Source organism: Hibiscus syriacus, unplaced genomic scaffold (genome assembly GCF_006381635.1).
Source record: "Hibiscus syriacus cultivar Baekdansim isolate YM2019G1 unplaced genomic scaffold, ASM638163v2 tig00111587_pilon, whole genome shotgun sequence".
Classification (NCBI taxonomy): domain Eukaryota; kingdom Viridiplantae; phylum Streptophyta; class Magnoliopsida; order Malvales; family Malvaceae; genus Hibiscus; species Hibiscus syriacus.
The window spans coordinates 500,543-519,613 of record NW_024063129.1 but is presented as its reverse complement, the minus strand read 5'-3'; the positions used below and the strand labels follow the sequence as shown (position 1 = coordinate 519,613).

Below are 19,071 nucleotides of genomic sequence, written 5' to 3'. Positions count from 1 at the left end.
GACGGAGTTCACGCATCAGACGCCGTGCACGTGCCATTACGTCTCCGTTCACCCCAATAGTGCGAAGAATCCATAAGAAAAAGCCCGACTTACCTGTCATCGTTCAAGAGGCCTCCCCTATCGTTCAAGAGGCCCCTATCATACCTCAAGAGTCCCCTCCCACCGTTCAAGAGGCCACTGTCATCGTTGAAGAGGTCCCTCCCAACATTCTAGAGCCCGATTCACACGGCGTAATATATCGAATTATTGAGAAGCCCCCTCACGTACCAGACATGATGGATGACTGTTGGCTTTCGTATAAGTTACCGTCCAGTACCATTCCGGCAGATGAAGTGGAGAGGAAATAACTACAGGAAACAATTCTGGATAATACCCTTTGGGCTAAGACCGCAGTTGTTTTTTATCTACATGAGCGGAGCCAAGGGTGTTACGCTGACATATACAAACTCAACGATGATATGCATTTGTTGATTGAACGGTCTTGGTGGGGTGTATTATTAGGGGTTGAAGACAACGGCTATTTCGATGGGGGGTAAGTCTTATATTTCTTCTTATATTTCAGTTTGATTAATTTTTTTTTAAAATTTATGTAATTCACTAATATATGTCTTTTTTTGTAAAACAGCATATTGATGCATAGGTGACACGTCTTCTAATTGTAAGGAAATTGAAGAAAAATATAAAAAAAAACGCGATATACAATTATGCCGACGTCTTTTCACGTAGTTCACTTGAAGAATCAACGACATGAATCATATGTATTGGCTAATGGACAAGCTAAACTTTATCCTGCATGGTGGGAGGTTGATAAGGTTAGTATTTATTTGTTTAAATATTTTAAAGGTGTTCATAAATAAGTGCGCAATTTGAATTATTACATTTCGATGCAGGTGTTTATCCCTGTTTTGGAACGTACTCATTGGCTTCTCGTTGAGCTTCAGCTCCCATCCCTAAAGATAATAGTATATGACAGCATGATAAATTACATATCATTGTCTGATTTGAGAGATATTATTAAGGGATGGAGCTCTCATTTGGCTAAATTTTTGGTTGCAATTAATTATTGGACTAATTCTGGAAACAATAAGCCAAAGAAGTTCAATGTTACAGTTATCAGAGACGAGACCCGCGCCACAACAAACGAAGGAAGCCAGAGGGGATTGTGGTCCTCTCGTATGCATGTGCTTGGAGCGTTTGACGACAGGAAGTACACAGTTTCTACCTCCCACCGATAGAGATAGAGGTGCAGTAGGCTTGTGGTTTCGGCATTTTATGGCTAGAACGATATATGCGAGACGCTGCCTACCTGTATCCGCATTATGAAAGTGTCCATAAATAATTTGTAAGTCAAATGCAAGTGTTGTTAAACATATATACTCTTTTTGGTTTGAAAATATTTGGTTAAGTAGCTAGAATTCAATAATTTGTTGTTTGTAGGTTTTAGATGTGTAGAAAGTGTTGTTGATTCAATGTTTGGTTTCTGCAGGTTAATCCTGAAGTGAGCTGCGTGAAATGGATGTATGGGTGCAAAAGTTAATTCAATAATTGATGAGGAAATAATTCTTATTATTATTTTTTTGATTGTTTAATTGATTTGTAAAAGATGATTTGTAAATGTTGATTTGTTTAATTGATGTGTACATAATTATTATTTGTGCTTGTTTAATTGATTGAAATGTAATAGTTGATTTGTTGATTTCAATCTGCATTATGTTGAATGCAAAACAGACTATCGCAACGCGGAAATGACTATCGCAAATAGAGAATCGCAATGCGAAATGAAAATCGCAACGAGAGAATCGCAATGCGAAAATGAAAATCGCAACGCGAAACTAAATTCGCATTGCGATTTTCATTTTCGCATTGCGATTCTCTCGTTGCGATTTTCATTTCGCATTGCGATTCTCTCATTGCGATAGTCATTTCCGCGTTGCGATAGTCAATTTCGTGTTGCGATAGTCATTTTTGTATTGCGATAGTCATATTCGCGTTGCGATAGTCAAATGAATGTCTAATAAGTGATAACAACTGAACATATCATAGCAATGTTCAAACTCAAGTTACTAATACATGCCTAACTGAAAATGTTAAAAGTTCAATCATAATATACACATAATACAACGTTTGCATTTAAAAATCACCTAAGTTAACAGTCCCAAAAGGTGAAGCCGGTTGTGATTGGGATTTTAATGAGGATCCATATTTTGGTAGAGGAAAAGATGATTGTGATGGCACTGGTGATCCACATTTCAACCTTGTATGACCACTTTTCTTGCACTGACTACATGTCGATCTCTTCTTCTCTTCACCCTTAAACGGTATACGATCGTGACTTTTTGGTCGGCTAGGTAGCCTTCTGTCCATGTCTGGTAGCAAAACTATTTGTAAGTCATCTGGTATGTCCCACTCAGAAGGATGTAGAATAGGGTAGACAATCTCGACATAAGTCTGTCGATATACTTCTGTAGTGTAGCAATCCATAGCGTATGTGCTTGAATCATCTTGGTTTAGATGAAGAGAAACTTTTATAACATGGCCACACGTATAACCAGATATTTGCCATTTCATACAACTACACGTCTTTGCATTTAGATCAACAAGCCCATTTAAGTTATTATCCAGTACTTCAAACAAAGTGTTTGAACATAGTTCAACTCTCCATGACGTTGACTTCACAACACGTTTCGTTATCTTTTTTTCAGTCCATGGTGTAACACGATGTTCTAATGTTCCTGTAAATTTAAATAAATAATACTTAGTAAAATATATGATAAGTTACGAATTTAAAGAAATAATACCTGCATGGTTTCTTTTCTTGTAGTACCACTGTTGAATAGAGGCTCGAAAAAACTTCATTAACATAATAATGGGTAATTTTTGGGAATGACGACTTAGAGTGTTGATTGATTATGCACTATTAGACGTCATGAAACCATATCTTGCTCCAAGTTGATGTACTCTTGACCATCTTTCAAACCCGACATCTTCTAGTGTTTGAGCACACTGAGGCAAAACACGTCTTAAACAGTTTATATGCTTATTAAAATCCACTTCCCGATAAGCTTTTACAGCCTTCTAGTATGTCCATTTGTGATTTTTTATACCAGCAGACCTTGATTTTAGATTTCTATACAAATGAACACCACAAAGTCCATGAAAAGCATCTAGGAAACACATTCTAACAGCGTTGTCAATTGAGTTTACCCTATCAGATATGATTGTCAGATTGCTAATAGGACCTATGCAATCCCTAAGATGCCCCATAAACCATGTCCATGAATCAGAGGTTTCAGATTTGCCAACCCCATAAGCTATTGGCAGTATCCCATTGTTAGCATCTATGGCTACTGCTAATAAGTTTACTCCAAGGTATCGACCTTTTAAATGTGCTCCGTCAACTATAATAACTGGGAGCATGCAAGTAATAAACGAACGAATCTACAAAATCATATACACAAGAAATATAATCATTTAAATGTGAAATGCATGTAACTAACAAAAATGAGTCAACAAAATTATATTGATTTACTAACCGCAACACCAATGACGATAAATAGCAACTCAAAGCGTCCATCTCTATCTGTTTTGATATGAGTTACCGACCCAGGATTTTTCAGCTTTAAATTGTGACAATAAGCTGGCAGTTGGGCAAACGATGCTTCTGGCGACCCCCTCAACAATTCCAAGGCATAACATTTGGCTCTCCAAGCTTGAGAATATGAGATACTAATCTTGAACCGAGCATTCATGTCAGTCATAATTTCATGTCCCCGATATACCATGCCATTCAAAAACATTAACTCAGCCAGAAAACCACCCAACACCTTTTTGCTTGCCTGTCTATAGTGAGGAAAAAATTGGGTTCTTGAACATGTATGTTTATCAATAAAAGTCCTAACTTGAAACATTTCACAATCTTTTATCCTCTTTGCAATCATACGCCACGTACAGTTTTTGTCAATCATACACCTTGTTTCGAAACGATCTTTGCTTGATTTGTTAACTTTTAGTTGATAGCCATCTTCCACACATTTCGTATACAAAGCTATCTTCAAGTCTTCCTTTGTATCAAAACAATCATCTTTCTTGATACGAATAATTTTTGTGTAACAATCAACTGCTATCTTTACCAACTCTTCTTCCAGTATCTGAAGTAATTCTGGCATATTCCAGTTATACTCCCATGACATTTTCTTCGGGGACTTTTCTTTGGGGATTTCTTCTTCTTCTTTTTCTTCTTCAGGGTTATATGAATTACAGAATGGATGTTCAACATGTTCATTTACAGTCGTAACTTCCTCCTCATTATCATCAACAACATCTTTCTCGGCAACGACTGTTTCATCATCAAAATTCGGGTATTAACCAATATCAAAATCATTACACGCAGGGTCTGTTTCTTCTTCTGAAAAATCATCAAAATCCGAGTATTGACCAAGATCAAAGTCAGGGTATTGACCAAGATCAAATTTCGAATACTGACTAGTACTCACAATTTTTTCTGTTGGCTCATCATCGTCTAACTGGTCAATACGAAAACCGGAATTTGGTGCTGAAAGTTGATTGGGATTTGGATTAGGGAAAGGTTGTGGGTTTTGAGATTGTGTTTGGTATTGGAAATGTGGTGAAACAATATTTACTTGGTGATGAAATTGTGGTGGAACCATTAAATTTTGAGCACCATAAACTGGGGTTGAAAAACTTAGTTGATTACTACCTGCTACTGACCCAACTTCACTAATTCTAGGTTCAACAATATACAATGTAACATCATCACTTGAAACACTAATGTAAGCAATGAATCGTTCAACATCTTCATTGTCGGTTAACAAATAAACTTTACCATTTCTTTGATAAGATAGCCTAAATCCACTTAGGGGCTCTAAATTCAATTTATTTGTAACACGTAACATTAGAGTTTCATAAGTTAACTTTTTTTAATGATATTTTTAGTTGAAGATTCATGGGTAAATGCATATATTGTAAAACACCATGAACATTCTCCCATGACCCTCCAAAACACAAATCTATCCAAACATGATCAACATTAGATGATTTCATTATTGTAAATTAGTTTACTAAACAAACGAACTGCGAAACTAAAACCTGTTGCCGGATGGGGAAGGATGTCGTTGGATATAGGAACGGATGTCGTTGGAGAGAGTGATAGATGGAGATGGAATGAGTTACGATTTAGGGATTTAGGTTATGAGTTTCTACTGATGCGTAGTTATATACCCAAAACATTTGTGTTGCGAAACTAAAACCTGTCGCGAATTCAGAAATCGAGTTGCGAATTTGAAATTCAGTATTGTGATAGTCAGAATCGCGTTGCGATAGTCAGAATCTCGTTACGATAATCAGAATCTCGTTGCGATAGTCAGAATCTCGTTGCGATAGTCAGATTCGCGTTGCGATTTACGTATTCGCATTGCGATTTACGTATTCGCATTGCGAATTAGGAAAATCGCAATGCGATAGTCAGAATCGCGTTGCGAATCTGGAAACTGATTTGCGATACCGGAGATCGTGTTGCGAATTATCGATCACATTGCGATTTAGTTGGTCATTTTGGCAAATCCAAAAAAAGTTGGTTAAAATCGTATATTATAAGGCGTTTTTGGTCACTGAGGTTATTTTCTCATGAAAAAAAATATCTCAAATGTTTATAAAAATGACGATCTTACCCTTTTTCTATTTTAGGATTATTTTAACTCTCAATATTTTAACTTTTGGTTAAAAAACATAAATTTTTATATGTACTTAATTGATGGAGTGACATGTGTCATATCATCTAAAGTGATGACAAAATATGTACAACAAATTTAATGTCATGTAACCAAAGTAATGACATGACACACATCATGTTAGTAATTGATCACATGTGAAAATATTACGTTAGTAACATGTGTGTTTATCATTAATCAACTAACGATTTTCATCCATCATAGTTTGTTTTGACCAAAAATTAAAATAGTGTGAAGGTCAAAATGTTTAAAAAAGATAGATCATATTTAAAATATATCAGTTTGATGTTATTTTCACAATATAATTATCAGTTTGATGTTACATGTCAACTTAAATATAATATAGATCATATTTAAAATATATGAATCAAATGGTCAATGTATATATTTATTATGTTTTTTTAGTGTATATTCATTATAAAGATAATTTAAATCTAATATGTCAGACAATAAATAAATTGTGTAAATTATATTGGCACTTTTTCTTGAAAAAGTTTGATCTAAATTATCCATAAAATCAATACATACATAATTATAATTTAATTCACATGTTTTAAATCAAATTTAATTAGGCTTTACCACTTGAACTGAAGATTAGGTTGATGAAATACTCGATTAATATATTATTTATACTTTAAGGACTCAATTAGGAACATCGTGAAGTATAAAGATCAATTTAGAATCCCATTGATAAGTTGGGTAGTTTTGCAAAATTAATCCGTGTGAAAAAGAGATTAATCCTAATTTATTTCAATAAAACTACTGTAAAGGTGTTTTTGCAATCATTTCTCTTCATTTTTCAAACAGCTTTTTCTTTCCCATAATTACCCTCCACTTCTCGTTACTTTTTTTTCCTTGTTTCCTTCTGTTTCTTTTTTTCATTAATCTGGTCCTTGCTATACTTGGTCGACGGAGCAGCAGCACCGTCAGATCAGCTGATCACATTCCGGCGATCTTCTTTTTCCGAGCGACTCTTTCCAAATTTCCGGTCAATCAACTTTGATGAAATCTGATCATTTCAGGAACCATTGTTACCGTCAGATCCGGTTTTGAGTATTCTTTCTTAGGGTGAAGCCTCTGAACCTCCGCCGTCAAGTTCTTTAATCCCTAGTTCGATTAGTCCAGCGTAATCCTTACTAGGGTTTCTTTTCTTGGTCCAAAATGTTTAAGAAAATTATCAAAGGAGGGCAACGGAAGTCTTCCAAATCGAATTCAACAGATGCATCTTTATACGGGTACGGTCAACCAAGTTCCAACAACCCCGGGTCGGGTCCAAACTCCAATGCGGTCGTCGCTCCAGCCCAAAACGCCGACGTCCCTATGGTCCCACCACCGATGACCACCGTGGAACCCTTGCCATTATTTCGCGAAGTCTCCGTTTCGGAGAGACAGAACTTGTTCATGAGAAAATTACAGATTTGTTGCTTCCAATTCGATTTCTCCGATACCTTGAAATCGACCCGTGAAAAAGAAATCAAGCGGCAAACACTGCTGGAGCTATTGGATTTCATCCAAGCCGGGTCGGCCAAAATCTCGGATGTGTGTCAGGAAGAGATGATTAAAATGATTGGAGTCAACATTTTTCGGTGCCTCCCTCCGGCGTCTCACGAGAACACGGGCCAAGAAGCGAGGGATTCTGAAGAAGATGAAGGCTACTTGGAACCCTCGTGGCCGCATTTACAGGTTGTTTACGAGCTTCTTTTGAGATATGTAGTGTCTTCGGATACAGACACTAAGGCTGCTAAGAGATACATTGATCATTCATTTGTTCTGAAGTTGCTTGATTTGTTTGATTCAGAGGATCACAGGGAAAGGGAGTTTTTGAAAACCATTCTTCATAGGATTTATGGTAAATTCATGGTCCATCGTCCGTTTATCAGGAAAGCCATAAATAATATTTTCTATTGGTTTATATACGAAACAGAGAGGCATAACGGGATTGGGGAGCTTTTGGAGATTCTTGGAAGTATTATTAATGGCTTCGCTTTGCCCATGAAAGAGGAACATAAGTTGTTTCTAGTGAGAGCATTGATTCCTTTGCATAAGGCGAAATCTGTAGCAGTGTATCACCAGCAGTTGTCTTATTGTATAATTCAGTTCGTTGAGAAGGATTCCAAGTTGGCTGACACTGTTATTAGAGGGTTGTTGAAGTATTGGCCTTTGACTAATTGTCAAAAAGAAGTTCTTTTCCTTGCAGAACTTGAAGAAGTACTTGAAGCAACTCAGCCTGCCGAGTTCCAACGATGGATGGTTCCTCTTTTCAGCCAGATTGCTCGTTGCCTCAATAGCTCTCATTTTCAGGTAATACATAAGGGCGTTTATCTTTTCAATATGTCATTTTGGGTTTGCAAAATTCTGATAGTTTGCGTTCTTATTCATCTTTAGGAACCATTAGTATTCAGAATTGTAGAGTGATGATTTGTTGCTAAAATTGGATTAACTATGATTTTGATGTCCAATTGTTGTCAGGTTTTGATATTTTTCTCCTATAACTTTTGGTACTTGTATGTAGGGGTGTGTGCATTGTCGGATATCCAAAAATTTCGGATACCTAAAGTAATGATCCATATCCGATCCGAAATTTCAGATTGGATATCCGAATATCCGGATCCGAATCCGATTTTTTTTTTGGCAAAAAATTCAAAAAAAATTAACATAATAAAAGCATTAATCAAATAAGAAACACTTAATAGCTTTTATGATTTCCCAGTTTAGCAAAGATATGGTGAAACTAGAGGATGCTATCCGCTATAGCTATGGATTTTTCTACATCATATTCTCCTTGGGTGCCATGTACTTCGCCATGTTGTTCATCAGCTGGAACTTAGAAAACTCAGTAAGCAAGTGAGTAGATATGATTTAATTGTGAATATCGTCCAAGGTTCCGACATTGCTTTGCTTCACAAGCGACTTCAATATTGCAGTGCCTTTAACAGGTCCTTGGAAAGGAAATTAAACGCCAGTGCCCCGTTGTCGATGTTTGATGATATCCAGTTTACGAAGTTGAACCCGGGACATTTTGTGCAAGTTTTACACTTCTCTTTGAGATCTGCACGGAGTTTTGTGAAGACGAATGGAGTTGGCAATATGGGATCTCGGGGCTGCTGCCGAAACCTTTGAACCTGGAGCTGTTTTCGCGAAAGAAAGTCATAGGTGCTTTGCATTTGAGTCTTTCGTGTGTATGACAATGTTGAAGGCTTCAACTCCCATGATTTTGGGCTCTCAACAGATTCTCCCACAACAAGACTCCACCCCGAGCAGTATTTCAACGCATTCAAGAACCTGAAATCTGCTCACCCAAAATCAATTTTAGATCAAAACCCAAACTCTTGTTTTGCTAAATATAGCCCAAATTTTTTCGGGTTTTCGGATAATCCGAAATTGAATTTTGATCAATCCGTATCCGATCCGAAAATCCGAAAAAAATTCGGATACCGATCCGAACTATCCGAAAATTGAAAAACGGATCGGATATCCAAATTTTCGGATAATTCGAAATTGGATTTTGATCGATCCGTATCCGATCCGAAAATCCGAAAAAAATCGGATACCCGATCCGAACTATAAATTGAAAAATGGATCGGATCTGTCGGATTGGGTTTTTTTGCACACCCCTACTTGTATGTAAGTTTAATAATTTCTTATATGTTTCTGGAAATTGGTTTTGAGGGTTATCTCGATACTTGTTTCCAAAAATGTGTTGGACATGTATTTAAACAGAAATTAGGAGTCGGAGCAATATAGATTTGAACCTTGAACATTTCTGTTTACATTCCACTCCAGTAGCTTCTCTATTTCTATCCAGCGTCCAATTCAGTAAGCTATTAGTTTCAGTTTTCTCCCATGTTATATTATATATGCTTGTTTGAATGAGATCCTTTGGCAGGGTTTCTGTTTGCCAAGAACAGGGAAAATTCAATTGCTTTTGCTTTATGCAGTGTCTTGCATCATTGAGTTTCTACTGTTGTCCTCATGATCAGTTAACTTTAAGAGTTTATGAAAAGTTATACATTGGCCCAAACATCGAACTGTGGTTGCTTTGGAATTTTGTTTGTTGTTTCTCTTTCCTTGCATAGATGGTAATCTTTGACATAATTTATCCAAAATTTGAACAACAATTTCTTCTTTAATGGTGTTAGTTTGAAGTTCATTTGCAACCCTTGTTGCCTGTAGATTCTACACATTGTAGTGTCATCACGAGTCCCTTAGTCATAATCTTCAGTCTGGTGATTCTACCTTTACTTATTATTCCCCTACATCCCTTTTACTCTTTTTTTTCCCTTTAGCCTTTTGTGGCATTTTCCCTTAACTTCCATATGGTTGAATAATTATTAAGCTGTTTTTGTCGAGCTAAGATTCACCCTCAGTGGATTACCTGTTGCAAAGCAGTATATGGTGGAACATTTACGTTTTTGGTTATTTACTTTTGTTAGTAAGGTTTCTACAGTGGTCGTTGTAATTTAGAATTGTTGGAGGGAATGGGTTGCTACACAATTGTTGACTGCTTTTTAAAACCTTTTTTTTCTTTGGAATTCTTCTTAAGACCGATTTGTGTTGCAGGTCGCAGAGAGAGCCCTCTTCTTGTGGAATAATGAGCACATTGTGAGCTTAATTGCCCAAAACCGGCAGGTGATATTACCGATCATCTTCAAGGCATTGGAGAAGAATATCCAAAACCATTGGAATCAGGCTATTCATGGGTTGACTGTGAATGTGCAAAAGGTTTTCATGGCAATGGATGCTGAGTTATTCGATGAGTGTGAAAGACAATTTGAAGAGAAAGAATCCAGAGCCCAAGAGGTGGAAGAGCAACGAGAAATGACTTGGAAAAAAATGGTGGATGCAGCAGCGGAGAGAGGGAAAGATGATATGGTTACAGCCTAACGGATGAATCAGAGCTGCTGGATGATGGCTGTGCTGCTGCTCCCTTTCTTCATTTTGGTGGTATTCTCTTTTCAATCTAAGTTTTAAATTTGGGGCTGAAAATGATCATTGAAGATACCCGAGAAAGAGCGGCGATCAATGTAATTTAAAATGTATTAAATTGGTTAGTAAAACATTCTGCAGCTAAGAATGATCTGTGAGGAACAACTTGTATTTTTTTTTTGTCAAGCTATATGTTCTTCCAACATGAAAATTATCAGATTTTTTATTTTTATTGACAGCACTAGTTGTATTTTTCATCCATTTAAGACTCAAAGCTTGGATCAAATTATTCTGCAATTGGATCTTAGGGAATCCAAATTTCCATTTTCTTCTTGGCTGCATCTCATTTGGTTGATTGCAAGTCAAGCTTCTCAATCGTTCATGGTTGGATCAAATCAAGATTTTTTTTCCCTAGATGATTCACCATTGGAACATAAGAACAGTATAAACAAATAGAAAAGGAGCTCCCATTGGAAAGAAGAAAGGTCGCTCTGATGTTTAGTCTCCTTTATTAATTGATTTCATTTTCTCTAATTTAAAAGGAGCAACCTTTCAAACTCACTTGCACTCGACTCGGAAAGAAGAAATATAGTAAGATATATCTGCAATTTAAGAGCAACATCCACGGCCTTGATGAGCCTTACACTCTGGTTTCTGCTTTAAGATGTTTCTCTTCCCTAAAGCAGACCCTTCTTCCAAAAAATCGGAACTTCCATTATCTGTAAAAAAATCCACAAATATTAAGAATCTGCAGCCAACTCATACGCATCACACTATAGGCAATATTTAATGGAAAACAAAGAAACATGCATATGAATCAAAAGAAAAAAAAATGATTCAAAATGGAAAACTTTACCTTCAATGCAAGCTCCTTAAAGCATTGCTCCACGTTTTCTCTTGTTTTAGCACTGCATTCAAGAAACATGCATCCGAGCTCTTTTGCAAGCGCAGTTCCTTCTTCCCTACTTACTGCCCTCTCAGAATCCTGAAATGTAAACAGATCGAATGTAATGAAGCATATGAATCAAAAGAAAATGACTCAAAACGGAGTTTTCATACAAGAAACCACAATTTGCAACATCAACAGATCGGTAATATAAGACGGCTGCTATCCAGAAGGAATCAATGCTTCAAAGTTTGAGACGACACGAAAAGGAAAAACCTTCAAGGCATTTACGGGGTCCTATGATCTTTATTAACAAACTTTGTTCCATAAGGTTTCTTCATCATGAATAGAGCATATGAGCTCTTTCCAAGACTATGAAATTGTCAAGAAGAAACTTACTCTATCAACTTTATTTCCAACGAGCATCTTGACACACTCCTGATTGGTAGAATAGAGCTCCAATTCTTTGGCCCAAACATCAGACAGATTAGTGAAGGTTTCTCTCTGTATTACATCGTAAACTAAAGCCAAAGCCAATAAATAAGTCACCATTGCAGTAATTTTAAGTACCAGTCCAAGAGGAAAGTTCGATCGATATTCTACATGATGCATGCTAATTCATGAAAGTGTCTGCTACAGGGACCTAGAATTCAGTTCAATCAAGATTGCTATCAGACGCCTGAAAGCTTATGATACAATTTTGCAGAGAATCGGATCGTCAACATTCGTAAATTGAAACCGACGATGCGCTGCATCGGATCAAAATATAGAAAGTACTGAAACTCATACATGCACCAAAAGATAAACTTACCAAGTATGATCCCTTGGGCACCTCTATAGTAAGAGCTTGTCAATGCTCTGAACCTTTCCTGCCCAGCTACATGATGCATTATGGTTCCACAAATCAATCATATGATTTCTCCATGTTCCAAGACAATCATTTTAATAAATAGAGAACTAATCAAAGATAAAAAATGGAACAACATCACATTTAAGTAGACTAACAATTTAATGGATAAAAGGATCAAAATCCAAGCAGAAAACACTTGAGATTGATGTAAAATCAGTGACAGTTGACTTCAAGTAGACTAACAAGCTACAAATTTTGAAACTTAAAAGACTAATAAGAAATATAAGATGGTATTGATACGAGGTTGTTACCGGTATCCCATATGGTAAGCTTTAACCTCTTCCCACCAACTGTAATCAACTTGATCTTAAAATCCCAAACAAAACCCAAATAAAAAATTACCATAAACTTATCTAAGATCCAAGAATTTTGAGTAAAAAAGAAGAAGAATGAACCAATGGTGGGAGCTAGATCTTCTGCAGAAGCTGAAATTAAGCTAACGAGCAAACTACTCTTGCCAACCCGGAATCTCCGATCAATAAGATCTTGAATGAAAGATCATAGCTTCCATTGCTTTGCCCTGAAGATGATCCCATCTCGATTTTTCTATCCGAAAATTTAAAAAAAAACACTGCTTTTTAATCTCTTTTCAAAATCTCAATTGTATCCAATGATGACGACAATAAAGAAATGAACTTGGGTTAGAAATGGATGGCCAACTCTCAAAAGCACAGTGGGGCTTGTTTTAATGGAGATGACGAAGTAAGGAAATTTCGTTCAAAGAGAGACCGCAGAGAAAATCGAGAATCAATGTGTTTGTACGAGGAGAAAGTACAGGAGCGTGGACTAGCTGAGAACTCCCCACACTAACGTTGTTCATTTTCTTGGGGTTTTGTTTTGTGTTGTCTTTTTCATAGTTTGCACTGAAAGTCAAGTTTGAGATGAAATTAAAATATTAAAAAACTTAAGAAACAATTTAGAAGGATGGTCATAGCTTAGGACAAAAAGTAAAATATTAAAAAAATATTAGAATTAAAGTTATAATTTGGGACAATTAATTTTTTAAATAATAATATTTTAATTAGGACCTCACTCCAATGAAGTTACCTCCCTAACTTCCCTCACCGCGTCACTATTTAAGCAAACCTAAAATACCGCTTAACAATTAAGCTGAACCGCTAAAACCCAACTCAGTGTCACTTGAGCACTATATAATCCCTGCTTCATTCTCACTATTAAAAAATAAATTACCGATTGAAGAAAATTTGAAACCAAACGGCGATGGAACCGGGCTCGTCAACACCATAGGTGAATTGGCAGTCACGTTGTAAACCTAACAATCAACGACAACAAAATGACCATCAATGAACCTGAGGACTCCAATATAGAAGCCGTATAAATCCCTGAATCTAAAACATCTGTGTTTTTTGTCACGTTTAATTATATCCCTGTGAAATTTAATCTTTCTGCGTTGATTTTTGGAGAATTTAATCTTTTCTATTTGAAGATTTAATCAATGTCAACAATGTTGTAATCCGTTGAACTTTGATTTTTAAATCAAAGGCATCCAGGATTAGAAGTCTTAATTTAGAAGCAGAATAAATGAATTTCCTCCAAGAATGTAGAAACTGAAAGCACATTTAAACGTTTCCATCTTTAGTTTGACTGCGATACAGGGTTTTGACTTGGAATTTTTGTTTGGATTTTCAGGTTACATCAGGGGATACACCATACACATCGGCATTTACGTTTGAGGAATTGAATTTGTCGCCAGAACTATTGAAGGGAGTATACGTTGAGATGAAATTTGAAAAGCCTAGTAAATCCAAGCCATTAGTTTGCCTATGATTTTGGATCCCCCTTATAAGGATTTAATTGCTCAAGCTCATAACAGTTCTGGGAAAACCGCTTGCTTTATGCTTGGAATGCTGTTCCGTGTTGATCCCAAGCTAAAAGCTCTCAGGCATTGTGTATTTGCCCCACTAAAGAACTGGCTATTCAGGTTTAACTATTGGGATTTTTGAATTTTCGATGTTTAATGATATTTGGTTTTTGATGATGGATTTTGGATCCATTTTTGCAGAATTTGGAAGTGCTTAGTATACTGGGATCACTTCAGAATGTGCTGTTCCAACGGATCATAGTTCCATACATCAACGGCTTCCTATTATAGCGCAAGTAGTTATTGGCACTCTTGGCACTATTAAGATCTGGATGTTGGCCAAGAAATTGGTTGTGAGTTTTCTGAAGATTCTTGTGTTTGATGAGGCTGATCACATGCTTGCCGAGGTAACCTTTGTTTTACTTGTTTGTTTGCCCGTGCTTTTGGTGACATTTATAATTTTATATTCTCATATTCTCGGTATCAGGAAAACAAAAAAACAAATCATCTTTGTTGCAATTTAATATTTACTTGTTTCTTGTGGAAAATTTTGGAGCTTTACTTGTCTATGTATTTGAAGGTTAGATGATTTGTTTTGGAAGGATGAACATTGCTTTAATTATGTTGCGCGATCATATGATTTAATGGTTTGAGTTCACGGTTAGATGAACTGATTGTTTTTCGTTGATTTCAGGATGGATTTAAAGGCGAATCTTTGTATATAATGGAGAATGTAAAAAATATCAGTTCTCACTGCCAGGTTTGTGTTATGAGTCTATTCTAAATGTTATTTATTCGATCTAGAATGTGGTGTGACAGCCTCTTTTTTTATATGCCAACTTAAACTTTCTTTATGTTAAGTCTTTTTTGGATAGATTGTATGTTTAATCATTATGAAGAATGCTCATGGATTAGAATATCTAATTATATTGATGCCAATGAACGAATACATGTGTTTTGTCTAAAAAGGCTAGTTTATATGGGTAATAAAAGTAGTTATCATCACTATTTAGTTGCATTCGTCGTTTCGGAAAACAGTGATTGATTGAATGCCTGGATTTGAATCAATGCCTAGGTACTCCTGTTTTCTGCCACATTTAATGAAATTGTCAAGAACTATATATCGATAATAGTAAGCAGTGATCATAATCAATTATTCATTAAGAAGGAAGAACTATCATTGGAGTCAGTGAAGCAGTATCAAGTGAATGTTCCATATGAACTTTCTAAGGATATGGTGGTCAAGGATATAATTTTTGAATTCGGAGAGCGTGTAGAACAGACAATTATATTTGTCCGCACAAGGAACAGTGCAACAATGTTGCATAAGTCCCTTGCCGAGTTTGGTTATGACTATACAACTATTCAAGGTGCTCTCAAACAAGAAGACCGAGACAAGATAGTGAAAGAGTTTAAAGATGGGCTGACTCAAGTCCTCATTTCAACCGACCTTCTTGCCCGTGGTTTTGATCAGCAACAGGTACCATTGCCCTTCATTGTTCTAAGTTGCCTTGCTGCTTACAAAATGCATCATCCTGATATTGTATCTTTCTACAGGTCAATTTGGTGATCAATTATGACCTTCCTGTGAAACATGACAAATCGCACGGTGCCTTATTGTGAGGTTTACTTGCATAGAATTGGCAGAGCAGGGTGATTTGGCTGCAAGGGTAAGTTATCAAGTTCTTGAAATGAAAATGTGATTTTCCTTTCTATGGGAATTGAACCCCTTTATATCCCATCTCCGTGTGTTCCTTTCGGTGGACATCAGGTACATTTATTCAATTCAAATGTTGTTTATAATATAACTTTTCTTGTGTTATTTCTATCTGATTTACAGGAGCTGTGTTCAACTTATTATGAGTGATACGGACGAAATGATAATGTCAAAAATCGAAAATCATTTCGGCACGAAAGTAGCAGAGGTAGGTCCCTCCCATGCTTAGTTATTTGTTTTTTTATGCTTTTGATTTTGGAAATGTGATGTTGGATGCAGGTTCCTGACTGGAGAAGTGAAGAGAACTTTAAAGCTGTTCTCAGATCAGCAGGCTTATTGTAAAACTAACTTCGTTTACAAGTGTCAATGATTTTGCAGAAACAAGTTTTTTACTTGTTTAGTGTTTATTTGATTACTTGCTATGTTTTATGAAGTCAATTTATGGGAACCAAAAGCTTTATTTTATCACTTTAATATTTGACATATTTGGAAATAAATATTTTTCTTTTAAAAAAATTCCGACAGGCTGCTTCTTGTTACTATAATTAGATTCTCTCTTAACCTTTTTAATCTGAATCTAGTCACTTCCGGCCGGCGGCTTGTTGTTTGACATATTCAATTAGTAGCGTAATATTAAGTGAGACGAACCTCCTTCTTCAGCTGCTCTCATGGCCATTTCCGCGAGCTCTTTTGCCCATTTCCGCCTATCTTCTTCTCCATCCATTAATCTCTCCATTGCATTCACAATATCTTCCTTCTTCACAATGGCCCAGATTCTTCCTCTCCCATCTGCACTGCTGTTTCAACGCCCACACCACGCCAACTTTCAGTATCTGCACCACCAACTTCTCGTTCATGAATTGCTCGGAGAACAATGGCCATGCTATCATCGGCAAGCCCGCGCATATCCCTTCGAGCGTCGAGTTCCACCCGCAGTGTGTCAAGAACCCTCCGTCGACGGGTGCGATAGATTAAAACTTGTGACGCCCATCCTCTCATCGACAGCCCTCTTCCCCTTATCCGATCCTCGAATCCCTCTTCTTTCAACCATTTCTCTATTTCTCCTTTCTTATACCCTCCTCGGGCTCCTCTGATGACCCAAATGAATGGTCTTTCCGATGCTTCCAAGGCTAAACCGAGTTCGATAAACTGCATGGGTGTTTGTCGACTCAGGCTACCGAAACAAGCGTAGATTACTGAATTTGGTGGCCATGAATCAAGCCATTTCAAGCACTGGTTTCCATCAGCCAATGAACCTTCGTTTCCCCTCTGAGCTTGCTCGTGATTGTTCCCGTTGATTAGTGAAACAGGACCTATGCACCACACTTTTTACTTCGTAACCTTTTGAAATGATTCAAAATACTCAGTTTCCAGCCCCTCAAAACTGTTTATAATCAACCCATCCGCTCCTTCTTCCGCCTGCTTTGCCTGTTCACTTTGCTCCTTCATGGTTGATGAAACCCAGGGGTTGAGGCTCCCAGGTAGCTGCCTGAATTCGATTCTATCGGATAATCCAGGCACTGAAAATGTACAGGCTGCCCCATGGGAGAGGCATTCATGGACGTTGGATTTGGTCAAATTATGATTACAGAAAAGAGATAAACAGTTCTTTCCATCGAGCCAGATCCTGGGAATTTGATACTTGGCTGCCGTTTCACCAATCCAAGTGAAATTCCTGTCATATATAATGCAGCTAGGCCGGGGTTTTAGCTCCTCGAGAATCTTCTCCACCAGTTGTTGCATAAAGCTCAATGCAGCGAAGAAGCTGCCCATCAGCTCCATTGATTCAATTTTTGTTTTCAATAATGATCGTTTAGGCCGCTTCAGGGTCTTCAAGAGTAAATCATCATTATTTCCATCACTACCGTCAATAATCTGAATTGAAGATCCTTCAAAAACTCCTTTCTCAACCCGATATTTCTCAAGCTCATTCATTGAATCCTCTTTAGACATGACCGTTCCCAAATTATTACCAGACATGTTAAAAAGCCTAGATTGAAAAGTAGGCCTACCATCACTTCCAATTTTCTGAACTACCAGGCTCCCTACAATAGCATTTTCTACAATAACATGGCTCTCTTCAATCAAAGCCTCTACAAGTGGACCCCCTTCAACAATTTCTCGATCAATTAAGCTCTTATCAACAGCATTATCCCCTACTAAATTTTCTTTTCCCGGTCTAACTCCAATCACACCTTCAATTACATGATTCTTCACATAACTTGCTTCTTTCAAAGCTTTATTCTTATGATCCTCATCAATTACACACTCTTTAACACGATTTATCGGCTTATTAAAGTCCTTTGAACTTTATGTTTCCTAAGTTCTCCGAAAATTCATCACAGCAATTAATTCTTGACTTTTTAACTCGAGTGTAAACAATGAAACCATTAACTTGAGTACCTTTAATGCTTTTACAACTACTACCAGAACTGGCCTGAGTTTGACACTTTGACACTGAATCCCGGCTTGGAAGGAGTGAAACCTCCAGTCCTTAGTCCGACTCCCGCTGCATGCCTCACTCGCTTCACTCTCAAAATCCACTTAAATTCTGCAAGAAATAAAAAATAGTAAAAAACCAAAAAATCAAATAAAAACCAGAAAAATTGGAGAATTCAGCAGCAATGGAGTTTACCAGATATGCTCAGAAAAAGGACATGGCAGATTGATTTTGAGTGAGGAATTGAAGATCGGATTCGAAGAGATTTATGGTTTTCGATTTTGTCTTCGAGAACTTGAAGGGGTTTTCTTTAGTGGGGGGAAGGGGTGGAGGCAAATGGCAAAATCCGTAAATAATACAAAGTGGGAAAGGTTATTGAATTCTCGACTTTAGCCCTACTTGATTTCCTCGTTTGCAATGTGGCCCTCATTTGATTTTAAAGGGTGGGTGTATTCGGTTATGTTCGGTTCGGTTATTTATTAAAAATTGAACCGAATCAAAATAAACGATTTTTTAAAATTTAAACCGAAATTGAATGGTTAAAAAACCAAATTATGTGAAATCAATTTTTTTGTTCGGTTCAGTTCGATAATGTAGTTTTTTCGATTCGATTCGGTTCGGTT

The 19,071-nt window shown here is 36.9% G+C and overlaps 2 protein-coding genes and 2 pseudogenes across 2 annotated transcripts; 3 read left to right on the top strand and 1 right to left on the bottom strand.

Moving 5' to 3' along the window:
- Positions 1-6,561: 6,561 nt before the first annotated feature.
- LOC120165709 (serine/threonine protein phosphatase 2A 57 kDa regulatory subunit B' beta isoform-like) lies at positions 6,562-10,954 on the top strand. The gene is made up of 2 exons (XM_039175171.1): positions 6,562-8,048; positions 10,308-10,954. The coding sequence occupies exons 1-2, from the start codon at positions 6,909-6,911 to the stop codon at positions 10,629-10,631; spliced, it is 1,464 nt and encodes a 487-aa protein (XP_039031102.1). The 5' UTR covers positions 6,562-6,908; the 3' UTR covers positions 10,632-10,954.
- Positions 8,469-9,089, top strand: LOC120165710. The gene is made up of 2 exons (XM_039175172.1): positions 8,469-8,591; positions 8,672-9,089. Exons 1-2 carry the CDS (start codon positions 8,470-8,472, stop codon positions 8,865-8,867), a joined length of 318 nt encoding a protein of 105 aa, XP_039031103.1. The 5' UTR covers position 8,469; the 3' UTR covers positions 8,868-9,089.
- A 224-nt stretch (positions 10,955-11,178) lies between the features above and the next one.
- On the bottom strand, positions 11,179-13,258 carry LOC120165684 (annotated as a pseudogene).
- A 1,076-nt stretch (positions 13,259-14,334) lies between these two features.
- LOC120165696 lies at positions 14,335-16,319 on the top strand (annotated as a pseudogene).
- The last annotated feature ends 2,752 nt before the right edge of the window (positions 16,320-19,071 follow it).

Excerpts from the sequence above, each read along its gene's own strand:
- LOC120165709 (XM_039175171.1), top strand. The coding sequence starts at position 6,909 with ATGTTTAAGAAAATTATCAAAGGAGGGCAACGGAAGTCTTCCAAATCG. Across the intron at positions 8,049-10,307 it reads TCAATAGCTCTCATTTTCAG|GTCGCAGAGAGAGCCCTCTT; the intron begins GTAATACATAAG and ends TTTGTGTTGCAG.
- LOC120165710 (XM_039175172.1), top strand. The coding sequence starts at position 8,470 with ATGGTGAAACTAGAGGATGCTATCCGCTATAGCTATGGATTTTTCTAC. Across the intron at positions 8,592-8,671 it reads TTAGAAAACTCAGTAAGCAA|TGCCTTTAACAGGTCCTTGG; the intron begins GTGAGTAGATAT and ends TCAATATTGCAG.